This window comes from Monodon monoceros, unplaced genomic scaffold, assembly GCF_005190385.1.
Source record: "Monodon monoceros isolate NGI ecotype Baffin Bay Population unplaced genomic scaffold, NGI_Narwhal_1 Super_Scaffold_19, whole genome shotgun sequence".
Lineage (NCBI taxonomy): Eukaryota > Metazoa > Chordata > Mammalia > Artiodactyla > Monodontidae > Monodon > Monodon monoceros.
This window is the reverse complement of record NW_021703775.1, coordinates 43,309,136-43,331,495: the sequence shown is the minus strand read 5'-3', so window position 1 is coordinate 43,331,495 and position 22,360 is coordinate 43,309,136. Positions and strand designations below refer to the sequence as shown.

The window sequence follows — 22,360 nt, the reverse complement described above, 5'->3', positions numbered from 1 at the left end:
GTTGCGGAGCACAGGCTCCGGACGTGCAGGCTCAGCGGCCATGGCTCACGGGCCCAGCCGCTCCGCGGCATGTGGGATCTTCCCGGACCGGGGCACGAACCCGTGTCCCCTGCATCGGCAGGCAGACTCTCAACCACTGCGCCACCAGGGAAGCCCCTGGATAATATTTTTATACCAGGTCATGACCCACTGGTTACTTACGAATGATTACCTTTAAAAGAGTTACCCAGAACATTGGTGAAGAGCAGGAAGTCATATGTCTAAAACATACTGGCTGCATTCATCCACGGATTAGAGGGGATTTGGCTGGCAGTCGGAGGCTATGGTTGGCATTTCTAATGCAGAATTGTGGTGTGGTGGGGGAAGGTATTTTATATTAGGACTTTTGGGGAAAGATATTGGTATGTCTTGTGTGATCAAGGGAAGAGCTAAGCAGCCAGTCTGAAGGAAAGGCAAAGTGCAGACAGGCCCCGGAACAACAGAAATTAAGGCTTTCCGTCTCTCAATCTCTTGATTTTAGCTTCTGTCTCTGCCCCTGCAGGTGGTCTTCCAGGTAGCAGGAGGTGTGGTTGCCATGTGCCCCTGGACTTTGCTATCCACCACTCGTCCCATTTTTCTAGTTCCAGTTGGAAACGTTGGGGCTGTTTGCTAAGGAGGATGTAATTTTTGAGGCTTTGGTCACGGGGTGACTCCTGAACCGGTGCACTGTGGTGTAGGGTGTAGAGGCATGTAAGAACACAGTAGCTCTCCCTGGAACCGCATGGAGGTCCTCCTGGAAAAGGGAGTGGGTGTTGGGCAGATGGCAGTACATAACAGTAAATGTTCATGGCATGTTTTCAGATAGATTGATGTCCTTGATTCAGAGGGAACACTGTTTTATAAAAATGGCAAGATGACCATCACCACTGACTAATAGGTTCCTTAAAACAAAGCAACCAATAACCTTACAGCTTCCTTTAAGATCTTGGAAGAAGTAAACAAAGAGAAATGAACATTAGCGTGTCAGTCTTTAGAATATGTCTTACTAGAATAAGCTGTTCAGTCTGTACCTAAGTTAATTTGTGAATTTGCTTGGTGATTTAGTGACTTGGAAACAGTCTATCCCATTCTTTCTTCTGGGGCCTCAAGGACCAGCACATTCTTAGAGTATGACAGGTGCCCAGTAATAGAATGTCATTCCAGATATTTTAGCAGTAGAGTGACGTAAGTACAGTGTTAGCATGTTCCTTACTGACATGTAATCTATTTTGGGAAAATAGACTGTATGTATAAAACAGTCAGTGCATGCGACAGTATTACACAAAAGTGTTGTGACACTTCCCCCAAACCTGAATCTTGGTCTCTTCATTTTCTGGTTGATAGAGATGTCCATTTTCCACAATTCTTATCTCTTCTAGAGTCTCATTAGGTAATTTTCAAGGGAAGTTTTAATCTCTTTCTTGCACACCTGTGAATTTTCAGAACCCTAAGGTAGTGACATAATTGGGTGATGGGCACATGTTACTGGGTGAGGCTGATAAAAATTTTGTCACATAGGTTTAAATTTCTGCAGACTCCTTTGATTTCTTGAACATGGATGTGAAATTGCTTTATCAGCCACATCATTGTGTCCGTAGGCATCGTAAGGAAGGACTGAAGTCAGGGAGATGCTGGGCCATTTGCCAGGTCCCTGGACCCTCCCTGCCTTGCATGTTACCCTTTGGATCACCCTGTAAGTCTTCAGCAAACCCAAGCCCTCTCCACTGGCTCCAGCCTGAGCCTTATTAATTTTGTATGTGTGCTCAAGGTGGATGTATCCATACTTTGTCTCTCTGGCTGACTGCTAAAGTCCTCAAAGCCAGTGACAACGAGTAATGTTTTCTTTCGGCATTCCTCACATAAGTCAGAATGCGATTATGTACTTTTACTTGTCAGACTGAAGAACTGATTCATGATCAGAGCTACTAAGTATCACTTCATTTGGGGAAAATTTCTCCCTAATTTCTGTAATACCATTGAAAAATTAGTTCTACGTATTTAAGAATTTTACATTAAAATATATTATAAAATAATGTCTTGCATTGTATATTGTATGTTACAATGCATGCATTGTTAAAAAAAAAAAAGAAAGAAAGAAAAGTCCAAACACTACGGAAGTAGACAGTGAATGTTTCCCCTTCCCCAAACCTGTCTCCATCCCTAAAGATAATTCCTTTTAAAAGTTTGATGTATATCTTTTGGGATATTTTCCATGTAAAATTATTATAAACAGTAGCAGGACCAGTTGATTGTTAGAATCTGGAGTTTAGTCTTTTCCCCACCAAAGAGGGGACTGTCTTAGATTTTCGTTCTTGGCAGGAGCCGATCTCCGTACTGCATTGTCACCTGAAGAGAGGTTTTTGGAAGTTTGGGGCATTGTTTGGAAGCTGGTACAGACCATTCTACAGTGGGTCAGACATCCTTCCACGATGCTCTCAGGGTGGCACCTGCCCCCTATTGTGCTGCACATGTCTGCCCCTAGGGTTTTATTGCTTTTTGGCCAGAAGAGCTAAAGCTAAAGATTTCTTGATTTGTCTTCTCCTCTTTCATGTCACTGCAGTGTTTCTGGACCTCTTCTCTCGTTGTCTCTTTGCCTTCCATGTTTCTGGGATACTAGAGGTGCTCAATGGGGGAGGGGGCATCTCTAAAGAGGCAGTCACTCCTGGGTGGGCCTACAGTTCGCCTGTGTTCTCCTATGTGTCACATTAGCCTCCAGTGGGTGCCGGAAGTTGGAGTTCGATAATTTAAGGGTTCATCACAAATTTGTAAATGCTGGCCACAGTTTTCCTCCTGGAATACTGTATTGTGACTTTAAGGACATAGGGAATTTGGCGAATATGGTGGCCACACACGACAGAGAAGGAATTGCTATCATTGTAGTACATGGTTCCTAGAATATTTCCATTTTGCTTCAACAGCCAAATCTGTTTCCCTCATCTGTCCCCTAGACCAGGCTCCAAGTGGACTTGAGGGCTGTTGTCACGATGGTTGTTTTCACTGATGTATAATTTAAGCCTTTTCTTCTGTGGCTAACAACAACAGAAACAATCTAGTAACTTTCTGAATCCATGGGGCTAGCGGCCTGTCATTTATCCAGCTTGGGCCCGTGGTCAGTTTTTACCTTTTCTCTAGCCAGGATGTGGGTTTGACAGTTCCATGGATTGATAGTCCTGAAGCTGTGTTATATACTGATGTTGGAGAAATAAGTTTACAGACCACATCTTTTAGCCCTTTGTGTGTCTCTACTGTGAAAATACAAAGTTTTGTACCTGGAACTGGTCGTCCTGCAGAGGATCAGTGTGTACCTCTTGCTTTTGCCCTGAGCCCCTAAACGCACCGTCCGTGGAGCTGTCTCCATGCATTTGAGGGAAGGCTGGTATTAGTAGGGATGCTTGTAAATAATGGAGAGGTATTTAAGACTGCCCTGCGAATTATGGGATGGAGAGGAGGCAAGGCTGGAGAAGGCACTTGATACTAATTTGAAACCCAAAACCCCTGACACTGAATTAACAGGTGTGCTTGTGCTTTCTTTGTGCATTTAATCAGCTGTAATCTTCAGGTGTGCCCACATGTAGGTTTTTCTTTTTTCTTTTTGATTCCCTCACATTCAGGGAGCCATTTTAATTGGCACACCCAACACCGTTATTATCTGAACTGAATTTTATCATGAAGGATGAAGTTTCTATGTTTTTTAAACTGATTGGAGAACTTTAGAGTAATCACGTTGATCTAATCTATAACTGACTTAAGATTTTGAAAGAAAGAAATTTGAGCAAAATATCAGTAAGCAATATAGTTTACATGGCAATCTAGTACACACATAAATTTATGTCCAGATCTTCATTGACTTACGATAAGGTTATGTCCTGATAAACCCATCAGCAAGTTGAAAATGTCGTTAAGTCCAAAAAAATGCATTTAATACACCTAACCAACTGAACACCACAGCTTAGCCTTGCCTACCTTAAACGTGCTCAGAACACTTCCATTAGCCTGAATCTAACAAAGCCTATTTTATAATGAAGTGTTTTCCATCTCATGTAATGTATTGTTTATGCTGTACTAAAAGTGAAAATGAGAATGGTTCTAAGTGTATTGGTTATTCACCCCTGTGACCGCCTGGTTGACTAGAGCTGCTGCCCAGCATCACGAGACAGTATCATACAGCATATTGCTAGCCCAGGAAAAGATCAAAATTCACAATTCAAAGTATGGTTTCTACTGAACGTGTATTGCTTTTGCAAAATCGAGTTGAACCATTGTAAGGAACTGTCTGTATGGGGGTATGTGTGTGTGTGTGTGCACCCACATTCCAGTTTCACAAACTAGTGTTTACGTGTATTTCATGAGATGCTCTGATATTTTTCGTTCTATTTTTTTTAAATGCTAGTATTGATCCGCTAATTAGAGTTTATAACCAACAGTGTTGGAAAACCCTGTGATAACAGGTCCATTTGAAAGAACATCTAAGTGGTCTCTCTGTTTTTAAGAGAATCATGATTTATGAATCATGATTGTTAGAGTGATTATTTGATGTTTTTGTTTCATTTATTAGTGAGTGAATGAATAAATGAAATCTTTATTGAGCACCTACTATATACCAGGCACTGTGATTAACATTAGAAATGCAGTTGACCCTTGAACAATGTGAGGGTTAGTGATGCCGACCCTCTGTGTCAGTGAGAAATCCGAGTACTGTATAACTTTGCAGTTAGCCCTCTGTATCATGGTTCCTCTGTGTGTGTGGTTTTGCATCTGCTGGATTCAACCAACCGTGGATCATGTAACACTGTAGTGTAGTATCTACTGTTGAAAAAAAATACACATAGAAGTGGACCTGCACAGTTCAAACCCACGTTGTTCAAGGGTCAACTGTATAGAGATAGGTTATGAAGTGAAAACAGGCTTGTGGCCAGCAGAAAAGATTTTCAGTTCTAGCAGAGGAGAGGCAATGTCAGTAGATGGAAGGGAGTTACAGGCTGAACAGGTGGTGCCCAGAATGGCACGACAGTGCCCGGCTGTCTTGGGGAGCCATACAGAAGTGCAGAAGGAGCTAGAGGGAGAACCCTAGAAGTGCATGAGGAGGGCCTCGAATGCCCTGCCAAGGAGTTGTCTTTATCCTTATATTTAGCCTGTGGTTTTCAACATTGAGTTTGGGAGAATTTTTATTTTTAAGTAGACTTGTATTTGCTACCTCAATATGTAAAATGGCAAACTTGGAGCCACTCTGGATGAAACAGAGTGGCCTCACCTGGATTTTTACCCCCAGGGGTTCTGAGCCTTCTGGTGACTTAATCTCAGAACCATTTGGCAGGATGGCACTTGGGTGTCAGCAGGAGCCCTCTGGGGACACCATGGAGGAAGGCCTAGGAGGAAAGCTAGATAGAGGGAAGCCATTTGGGGAGACTGTCCTCTTTGTCTGGAGGAGATGAGTAGGAGGCCCTGAAACTGGGGCAGTCGCCAAGGGTTTGAGAGAGCAAAGACTTAAGCTGTTAATCAGAATCCCTAGGACTTGCTCTCCAGTGGGCTGTGGAGGGGATGGGAAAGGAAGGCTTTGGTTATATGAAACCTCATGCTACGTTTTTTCTTCTGGGTTCCAGATGCTTGGGGTATCTTGAGAGCTGTATGGGGTATTTTGGTCACAAATGTGCAAGGCAGGCCACTGTTCAGTATTTTGTTTTTGTTTTTGCGCTGTCACGTGGCCTCTAGTTTTCAGGATTATGCCACGTTTTCCTTAGCTTGCATTTGCCTATATTCTCCCCAGCCTTTGGAAAACACATGGGCCCCGAGCTCGCTCGTCTGCCTCTCCGCATGCCCATGTGCGGGTCCTCCTAGGACCTGAGCACCCGGCTGTTCCTAGGCTTGGATTCAGGCATCCAGGACCATCCGTCACAGGGCTGATGCTGATAAAGGAAGAGTGGCTTTCGAGGCCTGGGGTCTGAGATTAAATCCCTGCTCTGCTACTTACTAGCTGTAAGGTAGTGGGGCAAAGTTACTTCTATAGGATGAGAATCATAATATCCTCCCTGTGGGATTGTTGCGAGAACTTTAATGTGGAAGCTGCCTAGCTCAGCGTCTGCACAAGGTAGGCATGCGTGGGAGGTGCTAATTATAACATTGCACTAGGAAGATAAATCTTCTGAAGAGAGGTCTCCTCTCTCCTCCTGCAAGGAGGCCTTCCATATTAAGAAATGCTACATTAATACATGGTTGGAAGATCAGAAGTCAAGGTGGGAAAGCAAGAACATTCAAAGGATGCCTGTCTGATGGCCTAAAGATAGTGCCGACCTGTGGCTTTGTTTGCTGTGGTGTTTAGAGGGCATTTGTGATTCCAGGCCGCCTTCTGGGGAGTAGGAAAAGCATCGGAAAAGCCTCCTTTTTAACTAAAAAAAACCCCTAATATGTTCTTCGCATTTGCATCTTCTCTTGCTGCATTTTCCTGTTTTGGGTTTGTACTCAGTGCACATTAAAATGAGCAGAACCCTAAACATTCATTGAGAGAATGATTTAGGGGAAAAGTTCCATAAAAACATTTAAAAACTTTTCTTGGAGTGGAGGTTGAGAAATTTATTTGTTTTTTTTCCCTGCAAATAACCAAGATTGGAGGGAGGGAGTGATGGAGATGGGAGTGGGAGACCTGTGTTGCTTGGAGGGGGCGGGGCGAGCTCAGCGTAGAACAACCAAGTCGAGTAGGCCGGCACTTGCTGGGAGAGGGTTGATCCTTCATGGGGGTTATTAGGTTTGGTGCTCTTTCCTTCTTGTTGAGACAGCTGTAGTTTGGTATCAAGGAATAATAAAGAAGAAATATTGCTAGATTTTCAGGGGGATTATTTGTAATACTTAAAATTTGTGTATCATTTTCATCTTGGGGAAGATTATAAAAATATTACTTAAATATTCAGAGCAGTCTTCAGTAGGGGGCATTAGCCCCCATTTCACAGATTTCAGTCTGAGATTTTCTGAATTAGGTTGTTATTTGCCCCAGCCTTCCTACTTTAGTAGTAATATAAATCAGAGGCCCCTGCGTTCCAGGGAGGTAATTGAAAGCCTCTGATGCCTATCTTTGACCTATCTTCTCTAACTCTCTTGTAAATTGCCCTCCTTCGCCTAAGTATTTGTAGGTATCTGAATGCCTTTTAATTCATGAAAAAAAAATCTTGTACCTCTTCCTACAGTTACTCCATATCAGAGAATTATGAGTAAGACTCTGAGATACCTTGCATAAACTTAGAAGATTAGAACTGCTGGAGGAACAGAAATTAGAGCAAAGTTTTTAGAGTTGTTTTTTTTTTTAAGTAATGAATACTCATTTTATGACATCAGTGGTGATTGAGCTTATTTTAAAACCTTTCCTCATAGAGCCAAACGTTACCTATGTTTAACAGGACAGCTGAATCAAGAATCAGATATTTTACAGAGTTCTTTTTTCTGATTGTCACGCGCAAGAGAAATGTGACCAGTTTAAAAAGGGAGGCCTATGTGACTTATTTTTAAAAAAGATCAAACAATCTGTGTTAAATAGTATACTAAAAAGTTATGGTGGTATGAATTACCTTATAAGGCATGGAGGTATAAAATATATCCTAGATATGACTGTTGGTAGGTTGTAGAAACAACTTGAAAAACATTTTTAGAAAAGGGGTATGTTTATATTTAAGGAAGGATGAAGTTAAATAAGTGAAGGTATCCTGGGATACCTGGGCACTTTATTTAACGTGCCTACTATTGCATTGCTCTTCTACTGTTAGAGAAAAGCCAGGCATTAAAGATGGGCATTATATTCTAGGGAAAACTTTTTTTAGGTCCCAAAGCTTTTCACGGCATTGACAAAAGGGCTTCAGCTGGGAGGCTGCTGTCAGTATTGTTTCTGCAGTCAGGAGATCGATCGAGGTGCTGCTGGGCTTGGCTGGTTGAGACTTTAGAGAAATCATGCAGCCTCTCTCAGCTTCACTTTCATTTGAAAAATGAGGGACGAGGGACGGGATGGTTAGGTATTCTAAGGTCCCATAGGCCTCCAAGAGTGTGTGTGGGCTCCTGAGGAGTTAGCAGGCTGCCTTCCTGTGGTTACCAAGGTGAGTTTTTGGCCTCTTTTCCCAGTGGTTTCTGTGTACACAGTGAGATGCAAACTGTGTTTAGGGATGATAGCAAACTTTGTCCTTCTCCAGGAAATGATAAATGCCATGTGACTCTGACTCAAGTCCTGGTCTCTTGTTAATTTTTTGTAAACTTTTTATGTTTGATGAGTCAGAAATGCATGCTCTTGTAGAGTGTTAACAAGACTTTGATTATAATTGCTTCAAATTGCAGGCCCTTCTCCTGTGTAATGATTTTTGCCATTTGCCTTTCCATAATCTTACATAGGCAGGATAGAAGGACGCTTTGATCAGTAAGAACTGTGATCTGTTGCTTCATGAGCCCTCATTACACTAAAATTATTAACAGAAAACTATGTGTACACATTAAGAGGATATCAGCAAGTCTGAATATTTCATGAGAGTTGATGCAGTATCACAGAACCTTAGGAGTACAGAAAACTCCTCTGTTAATATCGGCCAACGTGATCCTGTGCACATGTGCGCCTGCTCGTGGACGCACACACCACATCCGCATCCAAATTGTATAGATGTGTGCATGCCTGCTTCACTATGATGTGTTGCTACTGACTCTTCCTAAACGACCAAAAACTACTACTACAGATTTGTGTTTTGGGGATTGAGTCTCAAAGAGGCTGACTGAAGAAACAGTTTTTGAACAATTTCATGAAGGGTGGACTTGCAGAGATCAGAAGGCCTGACCCTAGGGGTAACTGCAGTACATGGAGGTTACTCTACAGCACTCTGTACACAGACGCGAGGCTTGGAGGCAATTTGGAGTCAATAAGTACTTTATTTGAACTTTTGTTGTAAAAATGAGAGTTGGCAGGATTCCAATACAGTTTTTTGTTTCCCTTAAGAGTTGAAGAGAGGACTTGGAGGGATCAGTGTGTTGGTTGATAGCATTTGAGAATGTCTTGTTTGAGTTTGGAGTCATAGATGCATAACATGGCCTAAGATCAGCTTTTCTTCCCATACCCAGTAGTGGATTCCCACAGAGTCAGTACCAAAGCTTTTAAATTCCATTTAACTTTATTTTTAATTGTGGTAAAAAAACACATAACATAAAATTTACCATGTTAACCATTTTTAAGTGTACAGTTCAATAGTGTTAACTATATCGACATTGTTACGTAGCAAATCTCTAGAACTTTTTCATCTTGCAAAACTGAAGCTCAATACCCATTAAACAACAACTCCCCAATTCCCCCTCCCCCAGCTCCTGGCAACCTCCATTCTACTTTCTGTTTCCTTGAGTTTGACTACTAGATACCTCGCGTAAGTGGAATCATACAGTACCCGTCATTTTATGACCGGCTTATTTCATCATGTCCTCATAATGACTTAGCAGAATGTCCTCAAGGTTCATCCATCTTGAAGCATGTGACAGGATTTCCTTCTTTTTTAAGGCTGAATAGTATCCCATTGTATGTGTGTACCACATTTTCTTTATCCATTCATTCATTCGTAGACATTAGGATTACTTCCACCTCTTGGCTCTTGTGAATAATGCTGCAGTGAACATGGGTGTGCAAATATGTCTCTGAGGTTCTGCTTTCAGTTCTTTTGGATAAGCCCAGAACTGGGGTTGCTGGATCATATGTAATTCTATTTTTAATTCTTTGAGAAACCATCATACTGTTTTTCACAGCAGCTTTACCATTTTACATTCCCACCAACGGTGCACAAGGGTTCCAATTTCTCCCCATCCTTTACTGAAACTTTTATTGTTATTAAGATAAGATGTAGAGGAAAAAGCTACCATCGTGGTCACAATTCGTGGTTTTCCTGGTGGATGGTAATTTAAAAGGGTGATAGAAATGGTAATAAAAAGGTGAGTGGAGAGGTGGTTATAGGTGAGCATGGCAAGTTTTAGAAAAGCGCTTAGTCTCTCTCTTCTCTCCATTCTTTTTTTTTTTTTTGCGGAACACGGGCCTCTCACTGTTGTGGCCTCTCCCGTTGTGGAGCGCAGGCTCAGCGGCCATGGCTCATGGGCCCAGCCGCTCCGCGGCATGTGGGATCTCCCCGGACCGGGGCACGAACCCGTGTCCCCTGCATCGTCAGGCAGACTCTCAACCACTGCGCCACCAGGGAAGCCCTCTCACTTCATTCTTTACCTGTCGTTAAAGTGCTAGTTATAATGAATAGATTCATACATCAGATGTGTGCCTCCTGAGTAAACTATTCCCTCTGAACATCATAAGAATAATAGAGGACTGCCCTGGTGGCACAGTGGTTAAGAATCTGTCTGCCAATGCAGGGGACACAGGTTCGATCCCTGGTCTGGGGAAGATCCCACATGCTGCGGAGCAACTAAGCCCATGCACCATGACTACTGAGCCTGCGCTCTAGAGCCCGTGAGCCACAGCTATTGAGCCTGTGCGCCGCAACTACTGAGCCCACGTGCTGCAGCTACTGAAGCCCACACACCTAGAGCCCGTGCTCTGCAACAAGTGAAGCCACTGCAATGAGAAGCCCGTGCACAGCAACGAAGACACAATGCAGCCAAAAAAAAGAATAATAGAGAAAAATCCAGTGAAGAAAACCAAGAGAAAGGGGGTGTTTGAACAACAGACCTTGGGATTCAGTTTGTTTGGGGCTGACTGTGTGTTTGGGTCTCTGCTGGGCTGGGAGGGTGAGATCAAAGGGGCCAGTACCACAGTCTGGGGCCTCCTTGTCTCTCAGCTGGTACAAGTTGGATGTCAGAGAACACACAGAAAGATATGGGTCATCTGCCACTTAGTACAAGCCTGTCGGCTCCAACTTGGTGTTGGATCCTGGAAGGGAGGCGGGAGAGGGGATGAGGATGCCCTTTCTCTGATTTCAAGCCCTGGGCCCGCTTCACTGACCGAAGGGCTCAAGAAATGCATGCCACTGCCTTTGTCCTCAGCCCGCGATACCTTCAGGTTTTCCCTGGAAATGAAAGAGGCAGCAGGAATTCAGAAGGCCTGCTTTCTGACTGCTGGTGTGCAGTAACTTACTCTGTGTCTGTGGGCATGCCGCTCTGTGCTTCATTCTCTTTCTCTGTAAATGAGATGGCTGGCTCAGGTGGGTGAAGTTTTAAAAGGATCTTCTTGACACGTGTTCAGAGTTCTAGCTCTCATCTCCTTGTGAAGGATTAAGGTATTGGTGGGGGGTGTTACATAAGGTGGAACAGGCCCTGCGGTTTACCATATGGTGTCAGCTACCTCACAGAGCCCTTGCTCTGTTCAGGCTTCTGTTCAGTGTGCAGGCTTCTGAAATGCCTAAGTCGCTTTTGAACAGTTCTGACAGTTTCTACTTAGAGGATACTGGGCTAGGTGTGGAGTGAAGGTTATGTAAGACTTGCATCTGCCCTAAAACAGATCATGATGTATTTCCAAGAGCATTATATCCAGAGGACCCTGGAGGTTTTCTATTTTAGATCTCTTCGTTTTTAGGGAGAGCATTTTGAGAAGCCAAGGGCCGGGCTCTGGGTCAGCAAGGCCAGTCAGTGTCAGAAGCTGAGACTGGAGTCCACTTTTCACTTCTCTTGAGTCTGTAAGGGGTGCATTCTCCATTATTTTAATTAGGTAGATAAGACTGGTGCCCAAGAAGAGATAAGCAGTACTCCAAGGCAGCACACAAAAGGTGCCAGACGATGCGGGGCTGACAGTATGGGTATAGGGTTTCTGAAAAGGAGCAATCATTCCAGCTGGGATAATCTGGGAAGCCTTCCTTGAGGAGGGAAGTTTTGAGCTGGGCTTGAAGGATGGGTGGACTCTAGCCGGAGAGGGAGAGGAGAGGGGAGCTTCACGAGCAGAGGTGTGGAGATGAGAAAGCCCGAGACAGGTGGTGGGGATCAGTTTGGCTGGGGCAGAGAGACAGGAAGGAGGAGGGGACGAGGACTGACATTTATTGAGCATGTGTCTGGCGTCAGGCACAGTGTCTGGCCCTTCACCTGCGTCGTCTCAGCATGCTGAGTGGGGGACTGACATCCTGACCAACTGCTCACTTGAGGACGTCACTTTCTCCCCTCCCCATCTGTACTTGGGACCTGTCCTTCTTAGAGTAAAAGTCATTCACACTTTGATCTGGTGGGAAAGTACCTGGTTTCAAATAGGGAGAAAAAGAAAACGGGGAAGGATTGTCAGGTTCTGTAAAGAAGGTCTCTGAGGCCGTTGATAGTATTTCATTCTCCTACTGTAAGCCTGGAGGCTGTCTCCCAGTTAATGGCAGCTGGCGGGCCTCGGCGCTCCTGAGTGACTGGGCTGACCATGAATTATTCAGGGCCTGTACCCAACGAGTGGCTGCCTGGCCAAGCCCTGTGGGAAGGAGGCTGTGCTATATCATTGAGGGATCAGCAGAGGCTCAGGTGCAGAGGATGAAGAAATGACTGCACCCTTAAAATATTTCACGCTTTTACATGCCGGGGCTGCGTGCACTGTTCCATGGCCCTGCAGCTGGGTAATCGGGGCCTGTTTTTCAGAGTGAGAAATCACGTCCCCCACGCGCAATTAATAAGTGCAGTAAGCTACACACTCATGTTAGCATGGCACGTGTTGTCAGGGATTTGGTGAGAAGCCGCATTAAAATTGCAGATAGGATGGTATGGCAACAGAGAGCATCCGGGTGGAAGGAACCCCACTCTGCTCTGTTTTTTTCTCAGCCAAGGAGAAGAATGCTGTTGTTGATCCATTCAGAGTGGTACTCACACCAGCTCTCACTAACCTCACTTGTCATGCGTTACCACATCTTTGCATTTGTGTGTACATGCCTGTGTGCGTTTGTGTGTCCTGTTTCCTCCTCTGGGCCGAAAGTGCCTGCAGAGAAGAAATCACCTCTTATGACGCTGTGGGTCCCTCAGATGGCCTGAGCTGAGAACACGGTAGGGCTGAGAACTTGTTGGGTGGGTTGGCTTTTGCTCTGTGCAAACCAGGAGCAGTGGGGCCTGTGTCTTGATGATGAGGTTTGCATCCCTCACTCCCTTTTCTTCCTTTCCTCTCCAGGTACCTGTTCAGCCTGGCTCTTTTCACCCTTTCTCATTACAGCCAGTCTGTGTTAAGCCCCTGGAAAAGATAACCTGGGTGTGGATACCTGTGGGCAGGGTCCAAAGGCCTATTTTCACAAAGAATAGATTTGTATTTCCTCTTTTCCCATGTCTTTCCCACGAGCCGTGCTACCAGGAAACAGCGTCTTGTCACTGTTCCATCTGCCCCTTTGTAAAACGCTGGCCCGATGGCTCTGAATACCTGTGTGTGTCAGCCTTTTCCCTCCAAGTTGGAGGTGGGGAGCAGAATCAAAACTCCTGGGCAAGAGCAGACCTGGCCCCAACTGCATTCCTCAGATGTTCTTCCCTTTGAACCATTCTACCTGTGTGGAGGAGCCCAGTCTTGGCTGTGGCTGGTGTTATATATTCACAGGCATAGCAACACCTGTTTGCCAAAGGTGGGGCCTCTGGACTGGAGCATTTCTTTTGCCTCTGCGGGGAAGCTTTGCATGTGCAGATAACAGATGAGATAAGAATGCAGGATAAGGTTTGGCTGGGGTAGAAGATTCAATAAACTGCATTCCTTCCTTCCCCCGGGACCTTGGGTGCTTGTTAGTGAGTGTAACTTGCCATTTTTTCTCCTTCTCAGCAGAGATGTCAGTGTTTTGTATTCAGTTCTGCTGTGACCAGTGGAACAAGAAACAGGAAAAGGATATGAATAAAAATTAGATTTGCCCCCGTATTTCAGCCATAAAACTATATGATTTTGTGGTAGGGGTGAGTGTGTGTGTGTGTGTGTGTGTGTGTGTGTGTGTGTGTGTGTGTAAAGAGAGAGAGATCCATTTGTCCAACCATCCATCCATCCATATCCTCCAAGGCACAGAGATAGCAATTGTGGATGGAAAATACCTTTAGCCTTCCCTTTAATCTTTGTTCTACTTACTCTGAGTCCCAAAGTATCAAATCTGATAGCCCCACCTCAAACAAACATTGGCCTCTCTAAAAACATAGGCCTTTTATAACTTGTTTCATAGTGAGTATTGTGTTCTTGCTATCTCTGAGATATTACTACTTTTATGACTATAAAATACGATTTTGAATTTGCCTTTCCCAGTGCATAATGGGGTGAGTTACAGAGAGGGAATGGGGTTTGTGAGTACTTCCCAGGTGGAGGACTGGTCTTGCTATTCCGAACTGTCCTTGTCCCAAAATCCAAAGGGGCTCCCAGCCTGAGGACAGTGGTTCCACGTGGAACCTATAACACCCTCCAACTGGTAGCCTCCTTGGGGAAGAGGTGGGGCAGAATTCGTTTTTGAGATTTCGTCTACGAGAAGTTTAAAGACTAGTAATCATAGCTGCTATGATGGTGCTAAGATCTTTCTAAACATTTAAGTCAATTATAGAAAAAATCTTTGAGGTTGGTCACATTACTGGGCCAGTGTTTCAGGCTCAGAATCACAAAGTTTTCTAGAAAGTGGCAGAGCCAGCTTCCTAGATTCCAAGTCTGTTTTGTAACCACCTTTCCTCCTCTAGCTTTGCATTTCCAAACCCTGACCCAGACACTCAGTGGGCAGTGCTCTAGGGGAAAATATGGGGGTGGTCTCATCCCTGATCTAGGAGTCCTGTGGGTTGTGAGGGGAGGGGAAGTGCTGCCGACTGCTTCCAGCCACCCAGGCCGTAGGCCCTGAGAACGGAGACATTCTGGAGAGCTTGGCAGGCACAGAAATGCCAGTGTCACAGATGTGTCTGCCAGTGGGACATTGTGAAAATTGTTCTTTGGGGTGGGAAAAGGAGGTTTCAGGGAATTTCTTGTTCTCTGGTTTTGGCTGGATTTCGTGGTTGTATGCTTGGCTGGTTGGTTGGGTTTTCTGGTAAGTGGGGCCGTTTCCATTGAAAAAGGGATGGGTTCGAAGAGAAGATGCATCCTGAGGCAGGCTTTGGGGAGTAAGGCCAGCAGTAACTAGGCAGTTATCGGGTGGGAGGCTCTCCAGGCGTTATGTATAGTAGAAGTAGAAGGAGAATGATCACAGTTAAGGTTCAAGACTGGGGGAGGTGGGCAGGAGGCTCCTGGAGGAGGGAATGGGTGGGCCAGAGAGGGAAGACAAGGAAAACTGGGGAGACGAGACAGAAAGATAGTATAAGTTTCAGCTGCAGGGAGCATGAACGCAGCAGTATGGTTTGGAGCCCGCTTGTCTATTTGGCCACATGGGTGGAAGAGGATTATTTTAGTAGTAGTATTTTGGTTTCCTATAAAGAAAGGCTCAGGAGAAATTGGCTGTGGTCGTCCAACTGTCAAGGGATTTGACCACGATGAACACGAAAGGCAGATGTGGAAACAGCAGTAGAAAGCGGCAGAGAATTTGGCAAGATAGTTTGTATGTGAAACCTTGTTGTTTCACTCCCTGTTCCTACCACTTCCTTCCCAGCTCTTTGGGTTGGCTTGTCAAGTCCTTGAATGTGTACAAATCCCATCGCATCTTAGCATTTTGGCCATCCTCTCCCAGACATTTCAGTCTTGCTAATGTTCAGATGTTCAGGAAATGAACACCCCACGGTTTACCCTTTCAAGCTTGCTGTAATGCAGGAAAAGCAATCTTTTTTTCTTTTGACCTCCCAGACTACATAAAGCCTCTTGGAACAAACAGAGGTTTAATCTCACTCCCTTAGTGTTCCCCTTCACGTGCTACATGCTAAATCATACAGAATCTTAGTTACAGGTCCACCAAGTATGACAAAAGGAATAAGACAAGACCAGACAAAACCCATTCACAACAAGGGAACCCTCCACGTAGCAACTTCTGTGTGAACCAGCAGAGAACGTGCCTGATCCTGACCCAAACTCAGTGTTGTCTAGGTTCGTGTGGAGGCTTGCTTGGGTTTTAGGTTTACCTTGATACCATTTATCGAGTCTTAGGGTTTTTCTGAAAAGCGTAGACACCATTAGTAAGCTGATAGTATACTCTGAGTACGTAGGAGAAACATCGCTAGACCGGTAGGTCTGCCGTCCAGGTGTGTCTCTGCCGCAGCAGCTATGCGGCCCTGGGCAAGACACTGTATCTCTCTGAACCTCTGTTGCCTTGTCTGCAAAATGGACACAATACCTACCTCACTTGAGAAAATGTATATGAAAGCTACAGGGTGCTGTAATAATGTGATGTTGGTATTGTGGCCATTCAGTTTATGTGGAGATGAACTCAAATCACTCATACATTTAGAACCAGAAGGAGTTTTTATGACCATAAATTCCAACCTGTTTGATTTGTGGGGGAGGATTGCAAGGCCCAGGGAGGTAAGGCACCTGTGCAGTTACTTAGCTCCTTGGTGGCCCTCAGGAGTTGGGGTGAGCCTGAGAACCTGACTGTGGTCTTGAGTCTTTCCACCACACCACAGCACTTCTGATTTGTGCTGTCTACAGATAACCATAGCAACCTGGCTTTACCTTTCTGGCATCACAAAGATAGCAGATACATGTTACTTGGGCTTCAGGGATTGAACCCGGCGCCCTTGTTAGTGAGAGCACCAAGTCCTGCCCACTGGATTGCCAGGGAATTCTCACGCCTTGGAATCTTGATGCAGCTTGAAGGCAAGCACAGCCACTTAGCAGGGTTGGCCACGTGTGTTGATATCCGACATGGCAGGGTCTGTTTCTGGGGGAAGCTTGAGTGTTGAGCATTCTGAGCCCCGCCCCCCACATTAATGTTCCCGTTCACACGCTGCGTGTTTCTGTCATAGGTGTCTTCAGGATTCTCTTTCTCAGATCACTAGAAATAAAACTGACTCGGACCCCTGGCCTCTTGCTTTATTGAGTTAGAGCTGGGCAAGCTCCTTTAAATTCCTCCTTTCCTCCTCAGCACGTCTCTGTCCTTGCCCGCCTGCCTCTGAAGGTTAGTGGGCCTCCTCTTGGCTGAGGCTGCCTGTGCCAGCCACACCGGTGAGCCATTGCCCACCGGCCTTTTCCTGCCCGTGCCACCTCGGGGCTGAAGCCTGTGCGCGGAGGACATGCCGGCTCGGCCCGCCCCAAGAACCCTTCCCTGGTCCTGTAGCTCCCTTCCCTCATCTGGCCTTCACCACCTCTACCTTCTTGTCCTCCATCTTCTGTTTTCTCATTCTCCAACTCCCTGTGATCTCACTTGAGCTTGTATTATCCCCGTGACCTCCTAATTCACACACTGGATCACCTGTTCTCTGATTGTTCTCTGTTCCCTGTTCTTTCTGCAGCACGTGCTGCCATCCGGCTACCACCTTCCCTCCTTGACTATCTCTCCCCTCTCTTGAACTTTCATTCTATGAATCCCTTGGTGTCTCCACTGTTGTTTCTCCTTCCTCCCAGATGCTGGCCTTCCCCAGGGCTCTCTGCTCGGCCGCTTGCCTCCTACATCCCTTCCTAGGCTTCAGCCCACTGCAGTCTCAACTCTCAGTCTGTGCACGGGCTGTATCTTCAGCCTTGAGCTCTGTTTCCACGTCCCTGACTGCTTCTGGACATGTCACCCTGTGGAGTTGCAGCCTGTCTGGAAGAAAATGTTCATTCCCCCCCTGTACCCTACAGCCGGCTCTAAAAACCCCAGAGTCTGAAGCTCACCCCTAGCCTTTGAACCTCCCAAAGACTTTGAAGTCCCACAGGACTTGAATTGGTTACCAAAGTCCTATGGATTAACTCTTGCATCATCCCATTCCTTTCTGCTCCTATTGCCGTACCCTGACTAGCCCTTTGACCTGGACAACTGCAGTGACCACCTTGCTGCCTTTAATGTCTCTCTCCTTTCAACCCATTCTAATCTACCACTGCCAGATTAATCGTCCCTAGAGCCCAACCCAGAACCCGTCCTCCTCTGGCTCTAAAATCTCCAGTGGTTCCAAGCCTGCCTCTCTTGGCTTTCCTCCCGCCCGACCCTAGTTCCTTACGTTTCAGTCAAACGGTAGCACCCGCTGGTGCTGTTCTCCCGACAGTCCAGTTGGTGCCTTTATTTGGGCTACTTTCCCCCAACGAGGAGAAGAGCTTCCCCCTCATCCCAGACTGTTGATAGTCTACCTGTGCTTCAAGGTCTGGTCAAATGCCACTCCCTCCTGGGGTGGTTCTTCCTGCCTTCCTGTGCAGCTCCCCTACCTACTCCTCACTCTGTTCTGGTTTTGGACTATTGGCGTATCTGTCCCATCTCCTTTGGCTACCATCTCTCCCAGTCATCTTTGACTCCTCCAAAACACCAGGCAGTGTGCCCTGCGTACAGTTGGCATCCAGGAAATACTGCGTGGAATAAAGCATGAGCGCTCTGGCCGTCCTTTACCTCCTCCCGCTGCTGAGGTGGAGGTGGTCACGTGAGCCATTAGGGTTGGGTCCTCTTCTTCCCTGGCCCCATCACAACACAGCATTCCCACGTCTCACCCCCTGCCCCTGTGGGGTTATTAAACCCTTTCCTAGCCTCAAAACCTTTCTTTCTAATATTTACATGTGTCCACTTCACCTGGCTTGTTCTAAGTGTGCTCTTGAGTATCCAACGTGGCCACACGAGCCCCAGCCTCTCCCTCCATCACATTGCATGTAACCTGGTGAATTAGAAAGCTTATTTTACCTACTTCCCTGTACCAGAGGGAACTGAGAGGGAGACTAAGAGTGGTGACTCATACTCTGTTCACTCAGTGGCTTAAAGATTAAAAATGTGTTGTAAATTGTCAAGCACTTTGCAGTCTCATTTTGTGTGCCCATAGCTAGACACTTAGAGACTTACCATATCACCAGTATATTTAATAGTGAAGAGGGGCCCGTTAAAAAGATCTCAAATGAGAAAATTCTCCATTCTCCTCTTTGTAGCCTTGATGTGATACGTGGGGGAAAAATCAAGAAGAGGTGTATTTTGCAAAACATACTTCTAATTTTGAATAGTATGACCATTTTTAGGGCATTTTCACATCATCCCCTCAGTAATCTTGTAGGTAGGCATGAGTTATCCCTGTCTGACAGCAGAGGTTTAGAAAGAATCCGGGGTTTCTTCTAAGGTCGTGAGTGATTAAGAGGCTTGGCCAGGACTAGAAACCCAGGTCTTGGGAATCCTAGTCAAGTGCTTCTTCCAAGACCCTGCATTTTGCCACCTTGCTGTCCGTGTTTTGAATTGCAGTAGAGGGGCTTTAGAAAGTGCTTTACTACATCTTGGATGTGGAGAAATATCTTCGAATCCTGGGCCTGGCTTTAGAAAGCTCAAGGTTGACACTGGATGCATTAAAAACCCAGCGGTGTGGATGGAAGGAATGGGGTTGTTCCGAGTTGAGCAGTTAGCTAGACTCTGAGTTTGTTTTAACTTTAGCCCTGAACAGGATGCAGTTGCTTGAATTACAAGTGCCCTGGGGACTAAAGTAAACCTGTGGTGGAGGCCCATCTCTTCAGGGCAGATTGGAATCCCTTAGGAATGAAATTACCTTCTTCAGTGAGTATGGCTGCAAGGCTACACACTTGAAACGCTAAATTTGTAATTTGTTGTCTGCCTGTAGTTACTGAGAAAGGGGATGGATGGGTAACTAGGGTCAGTTATTTCCCAAGAACACATTTTGATCACTGTTATTGTCTATGTAGAGGATTTTGTTTTTGGTTGAGACTGGTGGGAGAAGTTAGGGAGGAGAGTTTTAAATTTTTGAAGAACTCATAAGTTTAAAGGCTTTGTTTTACAAATCACAGTAGGATTTCAGGGTGATTTCTTTTATCTCCTCATTGGTTCCTGAAGTCATCCAGGTCAGGGATCCTGGAGGTGTTTACCTGTGTACCTTTCTCCCACAATGCCTTGCAAGTCGGTGCTCCCGTAAAGCTTGCATTGAGTTACTGTTATAGGGCCGGTGTTATCCCGGAAAACCTCCGCTTAACGTCTCGTACTGGCAGCTGCAGGTCGGCTGAGAATATCCTTACGTGAGCCTGAACTTACACGCTCCCCCCCGCCCCCCTCGCTGTGGCCTTGCCCAACGCCCAGGGGGACTTTTACTTTGACCCGCTGGCACGGCCGGGCCGCCTCCGCGTGGTCGGTGCCCGTGCGGTGAGGACGCTGAGCGCCCAGGTGCGCGGCCCGCATGGCTGCGTGAGCTCCTGAAGCTAAATAGTGGAGGAGCCGCCCCGGCCGGGGACCTGCGGGGCGCCTTACCCTACCGGGCCGCCTCCTTTTCATGAGATAGTAATCGGAGACTTTTCCGTTACGTGAGGCTCTCAACAAAAGATTGTAATTCCAGCAGCTTTGTTTGGGAAGGTACCACCGCGGCAGGCGCGTCCTGGGCCCGACCCGGGGGTCGGCGGCCCCGCGGCGGCCGGTGGGTGGGGGCCGCGGCCGGCCGACCTCCCCCGCGCCCCTTGTGGTACAGCCTGCGTTTCCTCTACAATGCAGTTATGCTAATCAGGTGACATCACCGCCCAGCGCACGGCGAGTGGCTCCTGATTAAATTACAAACCGGCGGCCGCCAAGGGCAGCCGGGAGGAGGTGTGTGCGCTGTGCCCGCGAGCTCCCGGGCTCGGCGACCGAGGCGTGTTTAGGATTGGCCATATTTTTAAAAAATTTTAAGTAGGACTTGCGCCTCCCTCCCTCCGCCCTCCCGCCCCTCCTCGGTAATTTATTTCAAGCCTAGAGCCAAGGGCCACAAAAGGAAGGAAAACCACAAGGAATTAGATACGTGAGTGGCCGGGCTAAGGTGGACTCTTCTGCGGCCAACTTCCTATCAGATCTGCCTGCTGGACTTTCACACCGGGATGGGGCTTGCCTAAGGTCCAGCCCTTTTAGCCGGGGCCGGGAGCCAAGCGTTGCGGAAGCTGCTGCGTGTTGGATGGGGGTAGGAGGGGGCTGGAGCGGGATTTCCACCGTGCAGCCCGCCGGGGCGTTACGCTGGGCATAATGGAATTGCAGAGGACGGCTAGCATCTCCGGGCCGCTGTCGCCGGCTTACACGGGGCAGGTGCCTTACAACTACAACCAGCTGGAAGGGAGATTCAAGCAGCTACAAGGTAAACTCCCGTCTCAAAGGCCGGGCCTGCCCGGGGGCCGTGCTGCCTCCAGTGGTTCTGAGGGTTTGTTTGTGCCATATGGTACGTGACCCTAATGAAGACCGGCGGCCGCGCGCCCGGCCCCAAAGCCTCTGGTTGGCTGCGAGCACCCCATTCACTACTTAAAGGAGACAGTTTCTCACTCTTCACTCCAGAAAAGCCACCATTTGGAGTCTCTATCTCCAGTTTCCCTTGGGCTCTCTTGGTTGTCAGGTATCTGCTGCCCACTGCACACACAATTTCTCTCTTTTTAGCTGTCTTTGCATTTTAGTAGATCAATGATAATAGACCTATTAGTATGCAAGTATTTGATTCCGGGTCACCTCCCTCTCCCAGCACCCAGCCTTTTACCTCTGGGAAGCCTAAAGGTGTAAAGTGCACTGCTGGACACCCTGTAGAACAATAGCAAAGGGAAGGAGGGAGTGGTCTTTTTGTTCCTAAGCCTTGGGTAAATTACAGTTTTGATTCTGAAGCTTAGTTTTAACCTTTTTGATGTATTGTGTTGGGATAGAGCCTTGCCATCAATTTAGTGAGCTATGTAATTTATAATGAAAACCAGTTATTGTCATTCCAGTGCTATTGGGTTAGATTAGTTGGATCAATTACAGGTTTCTTGGAGTCTGTATTAATCTCAAACAGTTGAACGAATCTAATATTTTTATGGAGAGCAGTGTGTGGGGTGATGGGCCTGCAGCCTGCGGCCGAAGTGGCCCCTGCAGCCCCCTTCCCTTGGCTGTCCCTGCCCAGCCAGCAAGCCTGGCCGGTGGTGTCTTGGAGCTTATACATGAAAAAGGATTTGTAACTGAAAACAGAACTCCTTCCGTTAGGAAGCCCCTGGAATCGGTAATAGGCTGGGAATGATTCTAGTGCTGTGAAAAAGTAGCCTTTGCAGACGGTGTATGTTTCTTATTTTAACTCTTATTGGTGCCGCAAATGTGGATCCTGGGAGGAGGAGGAGGAAGGAAGGAAGCAGCTCAGTCTTAGAATGTTTTCACTGGGGAGACGGGGAGGCTATATTTCATTCACAGGTTTATTTGTCTTGTGAAATAGTTGACAGTAATGACACTTTTCTGGAAAACAAGAGGCAGAACAGGACATGATTTTAAACATTTGCTAGGCTGTGCTGCATTCCTCGGGCAGTTAGCTAAGAGGAAGCTCCATTCTCTCTAGGGAATGGTTGTGTGTCTTTGCTTCATCCCTCTTGAGCTCTTCGAAGGTAGAATTTGCTTTTTTGGAAAACTTAGCAGGGGCCAGAGCTGGTGGCGGGGTGGGGACTTGAAGATGTTAAATAGAGGAG

General features: G+C 46.5%; 1 protein-coding gene across 5 annotated transcripts in view; it reads left to right on the top strand.

Moving 5' to 3' along the window:
* The window catches only part of SPTBN1 (spectrin beta, non-erythrocytic 1), a 195,706-nt gene that overhangs the window by 63,323 nt on the left and 110,023 nt on the right, over positions 1 to 22,360 (top strand). The window contains exon 1 of one of the 5 annotated variants that reach the window (XM_029231557.1): positions 20,507 to 21,024. The exons of 3 other annotated variants lie outside the window; for them this stretch is intronic. In XM_029231557.1, coding sequence (XP_029087390.1) covers positions 20,916 to 21,024 — 109 coding nt within the window. In that variant the 5' untranslated portion in view covers positions 20,507 to 20,915. Of the gene's footprint in view, positions 1 to 20,506; positions 21,025 to 22,360 lie in introns of those variants that run through there. One more of the 5 variants, XM_029231556.1, reaches the window with a different exon arrangement.